General features: G+C 42.7%; 1 protein-coding gene across 1 annotated transcript in view; it reads left to right on the top strand.

Annotated features, from left to right (window-relative positions):
* Positions 1–20,085, top strand: part of HSF2BP (heat shock transcription factor 2 binding protein) — a 104,062-nt gene that overhangs the window by 41,441 nt on the left and 42,536 nt on the right. Inside the window, exon 7 of the mRNA XM_026496572.4 lies at positions 3,819–3,936. Coding sequence (XP_026352357.1) covers positions 3,819–3,936 — 118 coding nt within the window. The remainder of the gene's footprint in view (positions 1–3,818; positions 3,937–20,085) is intronic.

The raw sequence follows: 20,085 nt of genomic DNA, 5'->3' as shown, positions 1-20,085 counted from the left end.
CTTTGTATGGCAGGGTGAAATTCCAGTGTACGGCATACCATACTTATTCATTTATCAACGATGGATGTGTGGGTTGTTTCAACTTTTTTGTTATTATGAATAATGATGCTGTGAACATGTGTGTACAAGTTTTGGTGTGTACATGTGTTTTCCTTTCCTTGGATGGATAGTAGGGGTGGAATTGCTGGGCCACATGATCAAATGGTTTTAACCACTTGAGGGGCTGCGAGACCATTGTGCATAGTGGCTGCACCATTTTCCAGTCCCACCAGCAATGCCTGAGGGCTTCAGTTGCTGCAGATGTGCATCAGTATTTTTGAATCAACTCTCTGACTGGGGCCATGCTAGTGGGCATGAAGTGGGATCTGACTGTGGTCTTGACGTGCATTTCCCTGCTGGCCGATAATGTTGGGCATCTTTTCATGTACTTATTGGCCATTTGTATGTCTTCTTTGGGGAAATGTTTATTCAGCACTTTTGCCGATTTTGAAACTGAGTTACTTATCTTTTTATTATTGATTTCTGAGAGTTCTGTGTATATTCCAGATACCAGTCCCTTATCAGATACATGATTTACAAATTTTTTCTCTCATTCTGTCAGTTGCCTTATAACTTTCTTGATAACATCCTTTGAAGTTTAGAAGTTTTAAATTTTGACGATATCTAGTATATTTTATTTTTAATTGCTTGTGTTCTTGGTGTCACATCTGAGAAACCATTGTCTAATCCACAGTCATGAAGATTTATCCCTATGTTTTCTTCTAAGACTTTTATAGTTTTAGCTGGACATTTAAACCTTTGGCCCATTTTGAGTTAATTTTTATATATGATGTCAGGGGTTTGATTTTATTTGTTTGCATGTGAATATCCAGTTCTCCCAGCACCATTTATTAAAAAGATTATTCATTTGTCCTTTCTCCATTCAATTATTTTGACACCCTTCTTGAAAATCAGTTGAGAATAAAATGAGGGCTTATTTCTGGATTCTTAATTCTACCATTGATCTATATGTCTGTCATACTAGTACCCCATTATTATTTCTATTGATGAAAATAAGACAAAATTATTACAACCTAAAGCAAAAATAACACACATAACACATTTCAACTTTTTGTATATGTGTATTTTAAGACTTTTTAAAAAAAGATTTTATTTATTTATTAGAGAGAAAGAGCATGAGAGAGAGAGAGCACAAGCAGGGTGGAGGGGTAGAGGGAGAGGGAGAAGCAGGCTCCCCCCTGAACAGGGAGCCCAACCCGGGGCTTGATCCCAGGACCCCGGGCTGATGACCTGAGCTGAAGGCAGATGATTAACCAACTGAACCACCTAGGTGCCCCAAGATTTTTTTAAAAGTAATCTCTATACCCAACCTGGGGCTTGAACTCATGACCCCGAGATCAAGATTCGTACCTTCCTCTGACTGAGCCAGCCAGGCGTCCCTTAGCTCTTTGTATTTTTATCGGCATGTATAACTGACACCAGATTCATTTCTTAAGTTATGTTAATTACTATGGTAACTTACAGAAATATCTGTAAATAATTTTAAAGAAAAACAAACCTAGAAAACATAAGTACATTTAACAAAATTACACTAGCATTCCTTTATACTCTTGGAGTTGCCTTATTCATAAGCATCCCAGACAGACTGATGAATACTGGGGCGATGTGTGGGAATTTATGCGTATTTATTTTACTTTGTAGTTTGCTCTTTAGTTACTGATATTCAGTGAAGTACAGGGTTGGCATTTGCTATTCCAGTACTGGACACATGGTACGGGACTCTGTTTACCAGTAGATTTGTTGTGTTTTGTTGGGCGCTGTTGGCAGCTGAGATACAGTGTGTGTTTTGTTCTGTAACACGTTCTTCAGTGATACTGTAGTGATGTCCTGTTCTCTACTGCTTGTAACAAATCACCTGAAACTTCAGGTCTTTAAACGAGGACAGTCATTTCCATTGCTTATGAGCCTGCAGTTTGCTCAGGGCTTGGCATGGGTGATTCACTGCTGCTCTGCAGTGTATGGGCCTCAGCTGGGGTGGCTCAAAGAACAGCGGGGGGTTCGCGGTGGGGCTGTCTCTGCATGTCGTCTCTGCTTCTCCTTGTGCCCTCTTTCTATGGTCTCTGCATCGCGGCAGCCTCAGAATACTTAGATTTCTTTCTTAGTGACTCTGGGCTTCTAGAGAAAGTGGCGAGAGACCAAGGTAGAAGCCTTGAAAGTCAACGCGGTGTTAGTTCTGCAGCGTTCTGCTAGTTACACTTGACTCATACGGCAGGGACAATTCAGGGTTTGCATGGTGGAGGCATGCTTTGTGGACAGGTCATCTCTGGAAACAGGCTACTGAAGGACATAGCTAGATGTAGGTTTTTCTTTGGGGTTTCCAGGAGATGGTCTTATAGTTACATGAAGGCTTTCCCCTGAAAAACTACGTTAAAATGACTTTCTAGGAGTTTATGATGCCAAAGGCTTGAAGGTTCAGTTTCCCTGTAAACGTTTCTTTACTAAAATTAGAGTGTGTCATACACTAGAAAATAAAATTGTCAGGTTCACATTCATTGAACAAAGAAGGCAAGTTCATGTCCGTGAAGGGTCCTGTCTTCAGTAAAGTTGTAGCTATTTTGAAATTATATAGCAGATAACACTGCACCAATTTATGAGGCAAAATTTGCTGGAAAGGTAAGCAGAAGTGGGGAAAAAAAAGTCTGTTAGGTTTAAGAGACCTTAATATCCCTCTCTTGTTTCTCCTCAGTCCAGACACACAGAAATAAATAGGAAAGTCCAGGATTGGTTCTATAAAGTTCATCTGGGAGCATAGATAAAGTTTTATATTCTGCTGTCAGATTATAGTTAATCAAAGGCAGAATGAATAAGTGATAAAATCCATCCTCCATTCTTGATAATTAAGAGCAAACTGAAAATAGAAGAAAAGTTCCTTAAGCTAGTAAAGGATATCTATGAGGATCACACGTGAGACGCCACGTTTACCTGTGAATTACTGGAAGCATTCCCATCGAAGTCAGGAGGAGGCCAGGGCTGCTGCTGCCCTGTTTCTCTTCCAGTTTGGCCTGCTCCTTTGAGTTAGGAGTTTTAGTTACTGTGAATAATGCTTTATTGTTAGACCTAGCTAAAGAAAAGTCTCACCAACACGTACATAAATACACTGGGAGCACTGATGTAACTGGACGGGTGTTTGGTAGTGTTGATAGAGCCAGTAGTAACTGCAGCCTTAGAATTCCAGTGGGAGCCAGTGGAATTACCTGGTTTGATCTCCGTGCTGGTTTTGCAGGGCCTGAGGCATGAAGAAACATGATACTTGCTGACCCACAATAGGATGTAAAATTTAGAAAAAGAGCTTTTTCAGGATTAGTGTTCATATTCTTTTTTGATCTCATGATTTCAGTTTGCTATTGTGGTTCAAAGTCATTAGGATTTCACTCCCAGGATTGAAAGTGGATTTTAGTGTCTTCGGTGCCAGATAAAGTAATACGCATCCACCTTCTGTTTGAACCCTGACAGCCATAGCTGTTTGATCCAGGATTCTGGAACACGCCGTGGTCAGGTTGCAGACATATTTAGATTCCGTGCTCTGGTGCACTACCGAGGCATCTGCTAATCACAGAGGACATGACTCAGTGTCTTAGTAGTTATTCTTTCTGGGCTGTCAGCTCTGTGGATGACACTGGTAGTACCTCGTGGGCTATTCTGTGTTTTCATTAGGTCTGTTAGGAGAAAAATAGCAAAAAATACTCTGTGTTGGGCAGGCTTTTCCAGACTCTGAAGTAACAGTGATTTTGACACTTTGTTTTATCTTCCTGTTGCAGATGTTGCTGCCATAGCATGTGGTCGAGAGTTCTTGGTTAACTCGAGTCGGGTGCTGTTGGACACCATACTGCAGCTTCTGGGAGACTTGAAGCCAGGACAGTGTACCAAACTCAAAGTGTACGGTGGATGATATTAAAAAGCTCATGGTTATGTACTTATTAGTTAGAGTTTGCTGATTGGGCTTCTTTTTCAAGTAAACACAGTTAATTAGGCAATAGTTCTAAAAAAATAGAAGAAACACATTGCCTGGAGAATTAAGGGATGCACTGTTTATTCAGTCCCATTTTAGAAACATCATAAGAAACAAAAAGAATGCTCTCACCTAGAGCGATCAGTGTCCCAAACGCTATGTGACAGTGCCACACTGTGTTGATCACTGTAGCTTCATGGTGAGTCTTGAGTCAGGTGATGTCGGTCTTATAACTTTGTTCTTCTTCAGTCCTGTGTTGGCTGTTCTGGGCCTTTTGCCTCTCTCTATAACCTTAGAATCAGTTTGCTAATATGCACAAAATGACTTGCTGGGATTTTGACTGGGATTGCACTGCATCTACAGGTCAAGTGGGGAAGAGCTGACATCTTGACAATATTGAATTTTCCTCTCCATGAAAGTGGAATCAATCAATCTTTCTTTTCTTTTCTTTTTTTAAAGATTTATTTATTTATTTGAGAGAGAGAGAGAGAGAGAGACAGAGGCAGAGGGAGAGAGAAACTCCAGCAGACTCTTCATTGAGCTCAGAGCCTTATGTGGGGCTGGATCTCATGACCCTGAGATCATTACCTGAGCTGAAACCAAGAGTTGGATGCTTAACCAAAGGTGCCACGCAGGGGCCCCAGTCTATTTATCTATTTCCCTTCCCTTCCCTTTCTTTCCTTTCTCTCCTTTCTTGTATGTCTTTCTTTCTGTTTTCCATTTATTTAGTTCTTTGGTTCATCAGAGTTTTGTAGTTTTCCTCATATAGATCTTATACATATCTTGTTAGATATATACCTGAGTATTTAATTTTTAGGGGGTGCTAATATGAATGGTATTGCATTTTTAATTTCAAATTCTACTTGTACATTGGTGGTATATAGGGAAGCAGTGACTTTTGTATGGTTACCTGGTATCCTGAAACCTTGCTATAATCTTCTTAGTTCTAGGAGGTTTTTTTGTTTGATTCTTTTAGATTTTCTACATAGATGATTTTGTTGTCCGTGGACAAAGACAGTTTTATTTCTTTCTTCCCAATATACCTTTTTTAAAAAAAGATTTACTTATTTGAGAGAGAGAGAGAGAGCATGCACATGTATGTATGCAAGCAGGGGGAGCAGTACAGGGGGAGGGAGAGGGAAAGAAGCAGACTCCCAGCTGGGCTTGGAGCACCATGCAGGGCTCAATCTCATGACCCTGCGATCATGACCTGAGCTGAAACCAAGAGTTGGAGGCTTAGCCAGCTGAGCCACCCAGGCACCCCAATCTGTCTATCTTTCGTCCTTTCCTGTCCTGTCCTGTCCTGTCCTCTTCCGTCTTGTCCTCTCCATGGCAGGCTCCATGCCTAGCATGGAAGCCAGTGCAGGGCTCGGTTTCAAAATCTGAAATCATGACCTGAAATCATGATCTGAGCAGAAACTAGTTTATCAAGTTTGTCCAGTAAACTGTTCCTAGTTGACTGAGAGTTTTTGTCATGAATGGATGTTGGATTTTGTCAAATGCTTTTTCTGTATCTTTTGATATGATTTTGTGATTTTTCTTTTTAGTCTGTTGATGTGATGGATTACATTAATTGATATTTGAATATTGAACCAGCATTGCATACCTAGGATAAATGCCACTTGGTCGTGGTGTATCTGTTTATACTTTTTTGGATTCAATTCACTAATATTTTGTTGAAGATTCTTGCATCTGTGTTCATGAAAGGTGTTGGTCTATAGTTTTCTTGTCTTTATCTGGTTTTGGTATTTGGGTAATGCTGTTCTCATAGAATGAGTTAGAAAATATTCTCTGCTTCTGTCCTCTGAAAGATATTGTAGAGCATTGGTATGATTTCTTCCTTAAATATTTGGTAGAATTCATCAGTGAACCCATCTGGACCTGATGTTTTCTGTTTTGGAAAGTTATTAATTATTGACTCAATTTCTTTAAGAGATAAAGGCCTCTACAGATCATCTGTTTCTTATTGTGTGAGTCTGGCAGTGTGTGTCTTTCACGGAACAGGTCCATTTCACCCAGGTTATCCAATTTGTGAACATTGAGTTGTTCCTAGCATTTGGTTATTGTTCTTTCAGTTTTCATGGGATCTGTAGTGACGTCCCTTTTTTCATTTCTGCTGTTATTAATATGTATCCTCTGTCAAGTTCTTTTCAAAGAAACAGCTTTTGGTTTTCTTGATTTTTCTCTACTGGTTTCTATATTCAATTTCATTGATTTCTGCTTTAATTCTTATTTATTTCTGCTGCTTATTGTGGACTTAATTTGTTCTTTTTTGTGGTTTCCTGGGGTGGAAACCTAGATGATTGATTTTAGATCTTTTTTCTTTTCTAACATGTATCCTACTATAAATTTCCCTCTGAGCACTGCTTTTGCTGCATCCCACAAATTTTGATAAGTTGTATTTTCATTTTCATTTAGTTAAAAATATTTTTAAATTTCTCTTGAGACTTCTTTGATCCATGTGTTATTTAGGAGTGTGTTGTTTCATCTCCAAGTATTTAGGGATTTTCCAGTTACCTTTCTGTTACTGGTTTCTAGTTGTATTCTACTGTGGTCTGAGGGATGTTAAAATCTTCAGCTGTAATAGTGGATTCACCTGTCTCTGCTTGTAATTCTATCACCCTTTGCCTCACATAGTCTGACACTCTTGTTGTTAGGTGCATGTATGTTAAGGATTGTTATGTCTTCTTGGAGGATTGACCCTCTTGTTGTTATGTAATACCGTTCTTTTCCCTGGTAACTTCCTTTGTTCTAAAGCTGCTGTGTCTGAAATTAACGTAGCTGCTCCTACTTTCTTTCAGTTATCGTTAGCATGGTATATTTTCCTCCATCCATTTACTTTTAATCTGTATTTTTTTAGGGGCGGGAGAGGGGTAGGGGCAGAGGGAGGGAGAGAATCTTAAGCAGGCTCCATGCCCGGTGTGGGGCTCAGTCTCACAGCCCTGAGATCATGACCTGAGTCGAAACCAAGAGTCGGACGCTAAACTGACTCAGCCACCCAGGTGCCCCCCTTTTAACCTATATTTGTCTTTATATTTAAAGTGGGTTTCTCGTAGACCGTATGCAGTCGAGCTGCGTCTCTGATCCACTCTGATGGTCAGTCTTTCCATAGGTGCATTTGGACCATTGATGGTCACAGTGATGACTGGTGTCATTGGGCTGATGTCGACCACACTTGTGACTCTTCTCTATTTGTTCCCTTGGTCTTGGTCCTGTTCTTGTCTTCCCCTCTTCTTCTGCTTTGCATGGTTTTAATTGAGCATTTTATATCGTTCTGTTTTCTCTCCTTTCGTAGCATAACAGCTAAACTACTTTTCACTGGTTTTTGTTGTTGCCCTACAGCTTGCAGTCCATTTACATCTAATCCACTTCCACTTTCAAATAACACCGTGTCAGCTCCCAAGTGGTAGGAGTGCCTTCTGGTCACGTGGTCACCCTGAGTCCGACCTCCCGTGCCTCGTGTCCCTGCTGCCCCGTGTTTCATTACCTGCAAGTTGTGATCATTGACTGCCGTCGTGGCTGCTATTGTGAATGAACCACTGATAGATCAAGAAAGAATAAGAAAAGCACGTTTTTACTTTTCTTTCACTTATTCCCTCTTCAGGCCTCTTTCTTTTTTTTAAGTAGATTTGAGTTCTGACTTATGTTCGTTTTCTCTAAAGAGCTTTTAATATTTCTTGCAAGGCAGGTCTACTGGTAACAAATTCCAATTTTTGTTTGTCTAAGAAAGTTTTCATTTCTCCTTCATTTTTTTTTTTTTTTTAAGATTTTGTTTATTTGTCAGAAAGAGAAGGAGAACAAGCAGGGGCAGCTTCAGGGAGAGGGAGAATCAGGCTCCCCACTGAGCAGGAAGCCTGAAGCAGGACCCGGCGATCATGACCTGAGCTGAAGGCAGACACTCAACTGACTGAGCCACCCAGGCGCCCTTCTCCTTTAATTTTTATTTTATTTTTATTTTTTATTTTATTTTATTGTATTGTATTTTTTAAAGATTTTATTTATTTATTTGACAGAGACAGCCAGCGAGAGAGGGAACACAGGCAGGGGGAATGGGAGAGGAAGAAGCAGGCTCTTAGCGGAGGAGCCTGATGTGGAGCTGGATCCCAGAACGCTGGGATCACGCCCTGAGCCAAAGGCAGATGCTTAACGACTGCGCCACCCAGGCGCCCCACTTCTCCTTTAATTTTTAAAGGATAATTTCACTGGATGCAGAATTCTAAGTTGTTTTTTTTTTCCCCCTCTCCACACTTGAAATATTTTGCTCTCCTCTCTCCTTGCTCGCGTGGCTTCTGAGGAGAAGCTGGTGTAATTCTTGCCTGTGGTTCTGTGTAGGTAAGGTTTTTTTTCCTTTGGCTTCGTTGAGGATTTTTTTCTTTATCTCTGATTTTCTGCAGTTTGGAAATGATGTGCCCAGGTATAGTTGATTTTTTTATTATAATAATATTTTTTTATTATATTATGTTAGTCACCATACAGTACATCCCTGGTTTTTGATGTAAAGTTCCATGATTCATTAGTTGCGTATAACATCCAGTGCACCATGAACAAAACCCTGCAAAACTGCAATGCAAAGGGAACAAAGACGAAAACCCAGAACAGAACGCCCAAGGACCGTGGGACGACACGGAAGGTATAACCTCTGTGAAGTGGGAACAGCAGAGGAGAAGTGAGAGAGAAAGCAGCAGAAGACAAACTTGAAGCAATAATGACTGAGAACCCCCTTAACTATTGTCAGACACCAGACCACAGACCCAGGAGGCTCAGAGAACACCAAGGAGCGTTAAGTGCAAAAATCAACTATACCTGGTAGTAAGGAGGGCACAGCAGTTTGCCCTGTGTCCTCCCCTGTCCTTGGGGTCTAAGAGGAGTTATTGACTTTCAGTGTGTTGAGCATCTTACTTATTGTTAGGATGGAGTTGTGGTCTCCAGCTCCTGAATGTGCAGAACTGGAGACTGCAAGTCCTAGTTTTTGGGTTTTGTTTTTTTAAGATTTTATTTATTAGAGAGAGAGAGAGAGCGAGCGAGAGAGCATGCATGAGTTGGGGGGGAGGGGCAGAGGGAGGGGTAGACTCCCCACTGAGCAAGGAGCCCAATGTAGACTCCATCCCAGGACCCTGAGATCATGACCTGAGCCAAAGGCAGACGCTTCACCAACTGAGCCACCCAGGCACCCCCTGGCTTTCATTTTTAAAGTCCATAAAAAGAAGCCATTTCTCTTCCACTTCATATAAAACCTTTTCCTTCTTCAGAATTCAAGCAACCAGTGATCTCCCTGTCCACCCTTGCTTCCCCTTGTCCACTCACCGAGCACTGGGGTCATGTGTGGCTTCCTCTGTCACCATTCCCTGCTGGCTTGAATGACTTGATCATGTTCGTGGATGATTCTTTCAGTACTCTGGTATCAGGGTTGCTTGCCTTTCTCAGCTCCAGAGATAGTTGGTGTTCTGTACTGTGAATAATCCAGTCTTGTGGCCACACCCTGGCTTTTGTTCGGCCTCTGAAATGGCAGACCCCACTGCAGTACTTCGGTTCATATTCTCTCTGTTCCTTCTCCTCTGCTCATCACTCCCTTAAACCTGCTGAGAGCTCCTGTTCCTCACTACTCCTCTTCCCCCGATCACCCCGCCACCCTCCCCAGCTTCCCCTTCTGTCTAGCTCACCAGGATCCTGTTACGGAGCATACCAGGGTTTCTTTTGCCTGTTGGCAGCCTCAGGTCCTTTGCTACCGTTTCCCGATGCTCCAGCCTTGGACCAGCCATTGGCCTTCTTCTTTCCTGAAGCCAGGGCTGCCCAGTGATGCCAGACAAGAAGGTTCCCAGTGCAGCCATGCCATTTCACCCTCTCCTGGTCCGAAGCTCCTGTAGGAGCCCTCTCTGTGTCCTCATTAGTCTCCACTTTGGTCTTCACAGTGGCTAGATCAGACTTCAGACTCTGTGACCTTGGCCACATAACTGTTCCTCAATTCTCTGTAGATGGGCTCCCAGCAGAGGCTTTCCTTCCTGCGGTCCAGGGAGAGTTGGGGGTGTGGGTGTGAGCTTACTCATCGCAGCTGCTACATTGATACCCACCCACCCTCACTTTCTTTTCTCACGTATCAGAGGAATCTGTGGCCTTCTGGGGTTCTTGGGTGAGTGGTCCTGCCATCTTGGGTTTTGATTAGCTACCCTCTGAGGTTTTGCTCAGTTAGTTGTCATTTCTTGCTTCAGCATTTTCAAACTCCCCCTCTACTGGCTCCTCCTCAGCCCTTTTCCTCCTAATTGTGCCGTGACAACCTTCATCAGGGCCCATCTGCCAGTTCTGCTCGAGTTTGGGTGGGGCCGTGGGTTTACCGTGACATAACATGACACGACATGACACATTCCCCTGAATGAAGGGTGGCTCATGGTGCCCTGTTCCTTTTGCTTCCTCTTGAAGTCCCTGTGTGCCAGTGGCCTTGTAATAGACTTGATTCTACTGTGGGACCCAGGGCCATCTCTTTGGTGGCGCACACCCACAGGGTGACAAGTGGGACATTCTTGTGACTCGGCCTCAGTGAGTTCTTTCAGCATCCTGTCCTTTTGGGCTGTATAATTTCCCACTTGCCCTGGTTTATCTGCTTGTTTTCAGACTCTCCAAATCTAGAACTTCCGATATCTGGTGGCCAGATGCACCAGCTGATGCTGGGCCTTTCGAGGTGCTTTGTGCTGGATGGCTGGACTGCTCTCTGCAGCGGTGGTGTACCTCGTGAGCCTTGGCCTCCAGGCTTCCAAGCCAGGGCTGCGCCCTCTATGGGCAGTTCTCACATTCACAACAGCCTCTCTGGTGCCTGCGTGCAGCCCGGGCCAGCCCTAGACCAGGCTCCGTCCGCCAAGGGTGGGGAATTCAGTGCCACCAGCTGGTGGCAAGCCCCTGTTCACCTCTCCACGCACTTCTAGTTCTCACCCAGCAGTCAGGGCGTGCTGTGTCAGGAGCTCCGCTGTCCCGACTGGCATCTGTTCTCACCCCCCACCTCTAGCCACAGGTCACCCAGGCATGCATGCAGCATCTGGGGTTGCATCCTGGTCTTGGGGTTGCAGAGGGCCACTGTGCGTCATGCTGGCACTGAACCTGGTGTGGTGGACCCTGAGCCTCTTCTGGTTATGTCTTATCATTCCCCACTGCTGTAACATGACACTGGTGTTGCCCTTGTCCTTGACACTCAAGAGCTGGACAAAGAAAATTTTCATTTCATGTGAGAGATCTGGATTTCAGGAATCAGGTTAACTACCAGCCTTTCTAAGTACCCATTATTTCTTTTGTATTTAATTTTCTCATTAATTGTTTCTTATTGCCTATCCTTCATTATGTTTTTACCAACCCTATCAGACAGACCATGAGAGGCCCTTTAGCATCTTGTTCTAGCTGCAGCTTAGGGTCAGTCCTGTTGGAGATGTCATTGAATGGGTTTGCTGGAGGCCCAGGGTTTGAGGTGGCTTCCCAGCTGGAGAGGGGACCTCAGGCAGGGTGCGCTATTGGAGGTTGCTTGGTGGGGGGGTTATCCACATTCCTGATTGAAAACCACTGGTTCTCAGCATAACACTGACCCCACATGTGGGGTTGAGATTCACATTTGGTGAAGGGAATGTGTTTACTCTGAACGAACCACACATTATTGACACGGCACATCTCATTGTTCAGGACCCAAGGAGTATATGGTGGGTATGGTCAGGGAACGCTGGAGAAGACAGCAGCTCTGCAGGCACATAGGGGTGGAAGATTATAGAAATGCGCTGGAGTTTGGATGTACTTGGCTCTGCTACTTGAAGAAGTTGTTTGTTGGTTTATGCCTCCACTTGACAACTTCCCAGTTGTCATCAGCAGGGTTTAGTAAGTGAGAAGTCCTGCACATAAAATTTCCCAGGCTCTGCAGGAAAACCAGTTCATACTTTATAACCAAACTAGCATTATTACATCTTCGAACAGATGTAGCTCTGAGTGGTTGTAACTATATTTGCAGAGCTGAGCCTCCTTGAATGATGATTCACCATCATAAGGACCAGCAGGCTGATTTTTCCCACAGAATCCCAGTTTCCAAAGAAGAGAGAACTTGTCTGGGATAGTCAGAACTCAGACTGTATCTTATTTTTTTTATTATTTATTTATTTATTTATTTATTTATTTTAAAAGATTTTATTTATTTATTTGACAGAGAGACAGCCAGCGAGAGAGGGAACTCAAGCAGGGGAGTGGGAGAGGAAGAAGCAGGCTCCTAGCGGAGGAGCCTGATGTGGGGCTCGATCCCGGAACACCAGGATCACGCCCTGAGCCGAAGGCAGACGCTTAACGACTGAGGCACCCAGGCGCCCCTCAGACTGTATTTTATATAGATGATTCTAGAAGCATTTCCACAAAATGTCTTTGTGGCAGTGCCTTAGAACTACCCTGAGGACACTAAGCTTGGAGAGGGAACTCTAAAAGTGCACCCCACAATGCATTCAATGAGTGCTTTCCTTTCTCTCTTCCACTCACTGTAAACTTCTGGATGGCAGCACAGACTGTGCTTCAGCTCTGTTTTCCCAAGGCCTGATACACAGAAGGTGCTCAGTAAATGATGCTAAATGAGCAAATGAGATACAGACGTTCGCTTTCTGGGTTATGGTTATTTCTCGTTTGTTGTTAAAAGTCACAGAAAGTGTTGCCATGCATTTGGGTGGCCTGAAACCTTCACATAAGGAACAGCTTAATACCAATTGAAAACATATCTCCAAACATGATTGGGTTTTCTGAGTCATTTCCAATCAAAGCTTTATTAATTCTAGGTAGTAGGAAAGTTATTATTAAGGACAGTTATATTTCTAGGATGTTGGTTAAGAGTTAAATATTTTGAAGAAAGAAGTACTTTTTGAGGACAAATCTTAGATTATGTTCAAATTCCTTAGAGTTGGCAGCATTTCCAGATATTAACAAAGATCAACCAAGCTTCTAAAATGTTTCTGCCTAACATTTGGGGTCTGGGAACTACTATATATTATTCTTTTTCACGCGGTAGAGCTTTCAACCACAAAATGTTTAACATCCAGTGAATTGGTCTAATACTAAGTTATAAATTGGTAGGTGGTGGTTTGAATATAACCTTGATTCTTCTGAAGGGTATTTTTAGGATTTCAAGCTACCTAGTTTGATCATTCTATGTGCATTAAAAAAAAATATGTGTATTTGGCATTTTCATTAAGAAAAGCAAATAATCTGAAACACATAGGCAAAAGAGATAATAAGGCAGTTCACAAAGGAAACACTGGCAAGCTTAAGTATGGAAAAGGTTCTTGAGTTCAATTGTAATGCAAATTAGAATTGGGAAAAAAATCAGCATCTGACAGTTTTGAGCTTTGGTGAGATGTGAGACCAGAGAAAGCTTACACCTGTCCACTCTGCTGGTGGGAGGGAGATGAAGGCAGGTGAGAAGCATCTGTTGAGGTTAATATGCTCATGCCCGGGACAGGTAATCCCCTTTTGCATATGTACTCCAGAAAACGTTTTAGCTACAAACACTAGGACGCTCGTGCAGAAACGCTGTAGCATCTGCGTCTGTAATAGCATACGCTAGGAAATTACCTGAGCCTCTCTCAGCTGCAGAAGACGTAAATAGATTGTGATCAGTTAATGCTGGGATGTGTCAGTGACAACGCGTTATTACTGTACAAGTCAGCGTAGACAAATATCTCACCGTGTGTGGAAGATTACGTACGGTATGCCGCCACTGATACAGACATGGCTGATGGAGTTGTCGGGCTCTGCACACGTGCTGTGAAAGCATCTAGAAGTGCGTGGCTGTGTCTTGTGACAGACGGAGGTGTTGGCTCCCATCTCCCGAAGTGTCTATGTCTGTGTTCAGTCATTGTTCACAGGGAATTTGACTATGGTGATAAGATTTTCTTTCTTAACCAGGGATGTGGGTATTATTTTGCCCTTTATATCTCTTTGTGGGCCTTCGATGTTAGTTAGTAGATAAAAGTAGTTAGTTAGTTAGTAGTTAGTTAGTTAGTAGATAAAAGTAGTTAGTTAGTTAGTTAAATCAACCTATAGATATTTGGTTAGCATTATGTACACTGAATTTTAAGTTCTAACTTGATGAGCATAGCCACAGATCTAAAACAAGCAGATTCTGTAATTACTGTATTTCCTAAAAAAATACAACAACAACCGGACAGTACTAAAATTTGTTTGGAACCACAAAAGACCCCAAACAGCCAGAGCCACTTTGAAAAAGCAAAGCCAGGCCAAGCCATCACAATTCCAGATTTCAAAGTTACATCACAAAGCTATAATGATCAAGACAGTATGGTACTGGCACAAAAACAGACACATAGATCAGTGGAGCAAGATAAAGAACCCAGAAGTGAATCCATAACTATATGGTCAGTTAATCTTCGACAGCAGGAAAGAATATCCAATGGAAAAAAAGAGTCTCTTTAACAAATGGGAAGACTGGACAACAATATGCAAAAGAATGAAACTGGACCACTTTCTTACACCACACACAGAAAGAAATTCAGAATGGATGAAAAACCTAAATGTGAGACCCCAAGCCATAAAAATCCTAGTAGAGAACACAGGCAGTAACCTCTTTGACATTGGCTGTAGCCACTTCTTTCTAGATATGTCTCCTGAGGCAAAGGAAACAAAAGCAAAAATAAATTATTGGGACTTCATCAAAATAAAAAGCTTCTGCACAGCAAAGGAAACAACAAAAGTAAAAGGCAACCTACAGAATGGGAGAAGGTATTTGCAAGTGACGTATCTGACAAAGGGTTAGTATCCAGAATATATAAAGAACAGATACAACTCAACACCCAAAAAACAAATAATCTAATTTAAAAAATGGGCAGAAGACATGAACAGACATTTCTCCAAAGAAGACTTACAGAATGCCAACAAAAATGTGAAAAGATGCTCAACATCACTTATCATCAGGAAAGTGCAAAACGTGATATCACCTCCTACCTTTGAGAATGGCTAAAATCAACAACACAAGAAACAACAGGTGTTGTCGAGGGTGTGGAGAAAGGGGAACCCTCGTGCACTGTTTTGTTTTTTAAAGATTTTATTTATTTGAGAGTGAAAATGAGAGAGAGAAAAAGCAGGGGGAGAGGCAGAGGGAGAGGGACAAACAGGCTCCCCACTGTGCAGGGAGCTCGACATGGGCTCAGTCCTAGCACCCCGGGATCATGACCTGAGCCAAAGGCAGATGCTTAACCAGTTGAGCCACCCAGGTTCCTCAGCCCTCGTATACTGTTGGTGGGACTGCAAACTGGTACAGCCACTCTGGAGAACAGTATGGAGGTTCCTCAAAAAGTTGAAAATAGAACTAACCTACGATCCAGCAATTGTATTACTAGGTATTTACTCGAAGAATACAAAAACACTAATTCAAAGGGATATATATACTCTGATGTTTATAGCAGCATTATCTATAATAGCCAAGTTATGGAAACAGCCCAAGTATGCATTCACTGATGAATGGATAAAGAAGAGCTGGTGTATACACAAAGGAATGTTACTCAACCATTAAAAGAATGAAATCTTGCATTTGCAATGTCACGGGTGGAACTACAGAGAATTATGTTCAGTGAAATAGGTTGGTCAGAGAAAGACAAATACCATATGATCCCACTCATGTGGAATATAAGAAACAAAACAAATGAGCAAAGGGACAAAAAAAAGAGAGGCAAACCAAGAAACAGATTCTTTTTTTTAATAATAATTTTTTATTATGTTATGTTAGTCACCATACAGTATACCCTTAGTTTTTGTAATGTAATGATTCCATGATTCATTATTTGCATATAACACATTCTTAACTACAGAGAACACATTGATGGTCACTGGAGGGGACATGGACCGGGGGATGGGGGAAATAGGGGATGGGGAGTCAGGAGGGCACTTGTCCTGATGAGCACCAGGTGATGTGTAGAAGTGTTGAATCACTATATTGTTCATCTGAAACTTATTACACTGCATGTTAACCAACTGGAATTTTTTTAAAAAAAGATTTTATTTATTTATGTGACAGAGAGACAGCCAGCGAGAGAGGGAACACAGCAGAGGAGTGGGAGAGGAAGAAGCAGGCTCCCAGCGGAGGAGCCTGATGTGGGACTCGATCCCAGAACGCCGGGATCACGCCCTGAGCCGAAGGCAGACGCTTAACGACTGCGCTACCCAGGCGCCCCAGCCAACTGAAAATTTTTAAAAAACTTCAAAAAATTTAATAGGACAGCACTTGTTCCTACAATTGGCCCATACTTAATACTCAATGAAATTAAAAAAAAGGGGCATCTGGGTGGGTCAGTCAGTTAAGCATCTGACTCCTGATTTCAGTTCAGGTCATGATCTCAGGGTCTTGAGATGGAGCCCCACGTTGGCCTCCATGCTCAGCGGGGAGTCTGCTTGGGATTCTCTTCCCCTCTCCCTCTGCCCCTCTCCCCTGTGCATGTGCACTCTCTCTCTCTCTCTCAAATAAAATAAATCTTTAAAAAAAATTGGTAGGCCTCTAACTGCCAGTTTCTGTCCATCATTTGGTCTGAATGTCTGGTCATCATGCCAGTTTCTGTCCATCATTTGGTCTGAATGTCTGGTCATCATGCCAGTTTCTGTCCATCATTTGGTCTGCAATAGAGCAAAGTCTACTCTGTGCTTCTCTCTTGAATAACCTACGCCGTCTTTTGTAAGAATGGTATTGCTCATTGTTCCTTAGCATTACTTGATGGTGGCAATCTGGCTACTTTAGATTTTAGTCTAGATGACCGGTTGGTGGCTTTTGTTTCTGGAGGGTAGACATCACAGTCATGCCTTTTTGTTTATTTTCATTGCTGGTTTGTTTTGAAGTACCGGGTGCGTGTGTTCTTTGTTGCTTCCAGTTGTGATTTCTTTCAAGATGAATATGATAGTTGAGTTGCATCACCTTTACTTCTCATTACTCAGCCTTGTCTGTCAGACCGTCAGGACAGCTTTCTGACTTCTTACCAGGCCAACCCACTTTGCCCCAGGCCTGCTATGGCTAGGTGAAGACAGTGTCCTTTTCCTTGAAAGAGAGTTTCTTGTGTTGTTTTGTAGGATTTCAGATGTGCTGGTATCTTTATGTTAGCCTTGTTTTCTGTCCTTTTGTTGTCAATGTCAGAGGTATCTGCAATTCTCAAGGCTGCAGAGCCTGGCAAGTTGCCTTCTGGAGCCTGTAAATCCGTTTAAAACAAATCTTCTGCTTAGGTTCGTGGTAGGAAGCAGAATTTGCCTACCTTTTTTGTCACTGGAAGGAAAAGTCTGGCTCCTAGTACTATGGTAATTTGGGAAATGACATTTACTTGTAATACCTCTGTGCCAGAAGAGTTGATTGAATGTGCAGTTTCTCTTGACTTTGCAATTCGAAACTTGATACATTATTTACAAAATATTTGTGGTTAGGATAGAAATCTTGGAACAGAAAGCACTTGCATAAGAAATAGAATGTTTTCTGGGTTTGCTGTTTGTTAAGTCCTCTGCGACCTTGGAGTAGTCTCTGGTCTTCTGTGAAATGTAGCCTGGCAACGGTATGAGGTCTCGAGTGGTTCTGTGGTCATTGCAATGACCTTTGTTCCATCCTAGCTTCTTAATGACGGCTGACTTTGACCAAATATGAATTTTAAAGACACTTATCAATTTTGTGAGTCATTTTTGCCACTTTAAAGGTAAGTGGTGGTCAGTGAAGAATTTCAACTGGAGGTATTTTCTGGAATTTGCCCCGTATTCCAGTTATCGCTCAGATGTGAAATTCACCTTTTAAGTTGTAAAGAACATTAGCTAACTTTATTTTCATTTTCTAAGGCAGGGGTTACAAACTTTTTCTGTAAAGGGTCAGATAGAAACTCTGCTAGGCTCTGGGGGCCATCCGATCTCTGCAGCTGTGACTCAGCCCTGCTCTTGTAGCATGGAAGCTGTGTGGACAGCACATTTCATTTTAAGGACTTCCAACTCCCTGTGTTGGTGATTGGAAGTAAGAACTTTTCTCTTAGAATCCTGGATTGGAGGCCTCAGAAAGTTGTAGTTAAAGTGCTGAATTTTCCTCATGAATATGAATTTGAACTGCTCTTAGTAACTCATGAAAGAGACTACTAGTGAATAGATTTTGGATATGTGTGAAAATTGTCAGGAAAACTTGAAAGGATTGGCAAGTTTGGCTCATTTTGTGGCGTGTGAGAGCCTGAGGATCGTAGTCTGAGACGTGGGCATCACTGCTCTTGTGGGTGCTAGTCTGGTGTTGTCTTCTTGAACCTGGTAGCATTGCCTTGACTCTGAAAATGCCCATCGTAATATGGGGAGAGAAAGACTCTCTGCATGTTTGCCCGGCGGAGGCTCTCAATCACTGGGGATTGGTTCACTTTCCATATTTAAACTGAGTGCTTACCGTGTCCCCTGTCCTGAATAAGCCGTGGAGCTTAGAAACCAGCTATTTCAACAGAAGACTGTAGTAAACACTTCGTGTGGCATGCATGTATGCACATACCGCCGTTTATTTAATCAGGCCCTTGTTAATGGACTGAATCGCTATTATTGATTTTCTTTTGCCTCAGGCTCCAATGTGTCTTGGCATGACACTGTTACTCAGCCCATCTTTATTTAAAATTTTGATGGATTGCTTATTATGGAATTTTTGCAATAGTTCTTAATAATTTGCTTTACAGGGGCGCCTGGGTGGCTCAGCCGTTAAACGTCTGCCTTCGGCTTAGATCATGATCCCAGGGTCCTGGGATTGAGCCCCGCATCGGGCTCCCTGCTCGGCGGGAAGCCTGCTTCTCCCTCTCACACTCCCCTTGCTGTGTTCTCTCTCTCTCTGTCTCTGTCAAATAAATAAATAAATAAAATCTTTAAAAAAAATTGCTTTACAATACATTTAAAAGATCCTGGTTACTGAACATTTTGGCACCCCTTGCATTTGCCCCCAAAGCAAGTGCTGTACTCTCTGCTCCGCAGTGGGCCCTGCTGGTTAAATGTTCGGTCACACACTGGATGTTGCGGGTCCTCCTTGGACCCTGGATTCTGTTATCTTTTCCTGAAGAGAATGTTTGTCCTAGCAGGTAGCGAGCTTTACTGGACTCAAACCCGGGCTCCCCTGAGGTGATCAGCAAAATCTGTGCCCAGTGCGTGGTTTCCCAGCTCCCACTCTCTATGGGGCCGCTTCGTGGCTGCCTTGTGGCACCAGCTGCAGCCCCGCCTGCCTGGGCTCCCTCCTTCCCACAGCTGTGCTCTGCTCCCGCTCTGGTCAGTACCTGTCCTTACCTCCTGCTCCTGGGTCAGTTTCCCTGAGCTTTCACTGTATGATTGTTAGAGTTTCGTTTTTTGTAAACTCTTCTAGGTTCTCCTTTGAATTGGCTGGGTATTTGTAATACTCAGTAGCTCCTTGATGGTGTTTTGAATTTCTTTTTATGTTATCTATACCTACCAAACATACCCATTTTCTGTTCTTCGATTGATACTTCTAGTATCTGACAATCCTTTTTTGAAATCTTGGTTCTCCTTGGTTCTTTGTGCTGTTGCTTACGGGTCTTGTTTTTCATGATTTTGTGTTTTGTTATGAACTCACATTTGTTAGTACTGTATTTTTGGGAATGCTTTGAAGATCAGGTTGAGGGTCCTTTCCTTCAAGAGGATGTTTACTTTGGCCAGGCAGCTGGAGGAGCTCCTAGCCCAGCTCTCCGTTTTTTTTTTGTTTGTTTGTTTGTTTGTTTGTTTTTTTTTTTTTTTTTAGAGAGGTTGGGAAGGACAGAGGGAGAGGGAGAATCCCAAGAAGGCTCCATGCCTGGCTTGTGAGCCCAACTCGGGGCTTGATTTCATGACCCTGAGATCATGACCTGAGCCGAAACCAAGATTCAGACCTTAGCTGACTGAGCTACCCAGGTGCCGCTCCCAGCTCTCCTTTGTATTAAAATTACATGGCTTGTGGGTTTTCAGGACGTCCAGAAAGTATGGATTCATGCCAAGCTTAAAAGCTTGCTCTTCCTTGGCTTTGTGTGGGGGTCCGTGACCTGAGTCTCTGTCTTGTGTTGGTCTGAGGCTTTTCCTTCTGTCCCTCTGCACAAAGCCAGTCTGTT

Source organism: Ursus arctos, unplaced genomic scaffold (genome assembly GCF_023065955.2).
Source record: "Ursus arctos isolate Adak ecotype North America unplaced genomic scaffold, UrsArc2.0 scaffold_4, whole genome shotgun sequence".
Classification (NCBI taxonomy): domain Eukaryota; kingdom Metazoa; phylum Chordata; class Mammalia; order Carnivora; family Ursidae; genus Ursus; species Ursus arctos.
The sequence above is the reverse complement of the archived record's forward strand: the minus strand, read 5'-3'. Positions and strand labels throughout refer to the sequence as shown.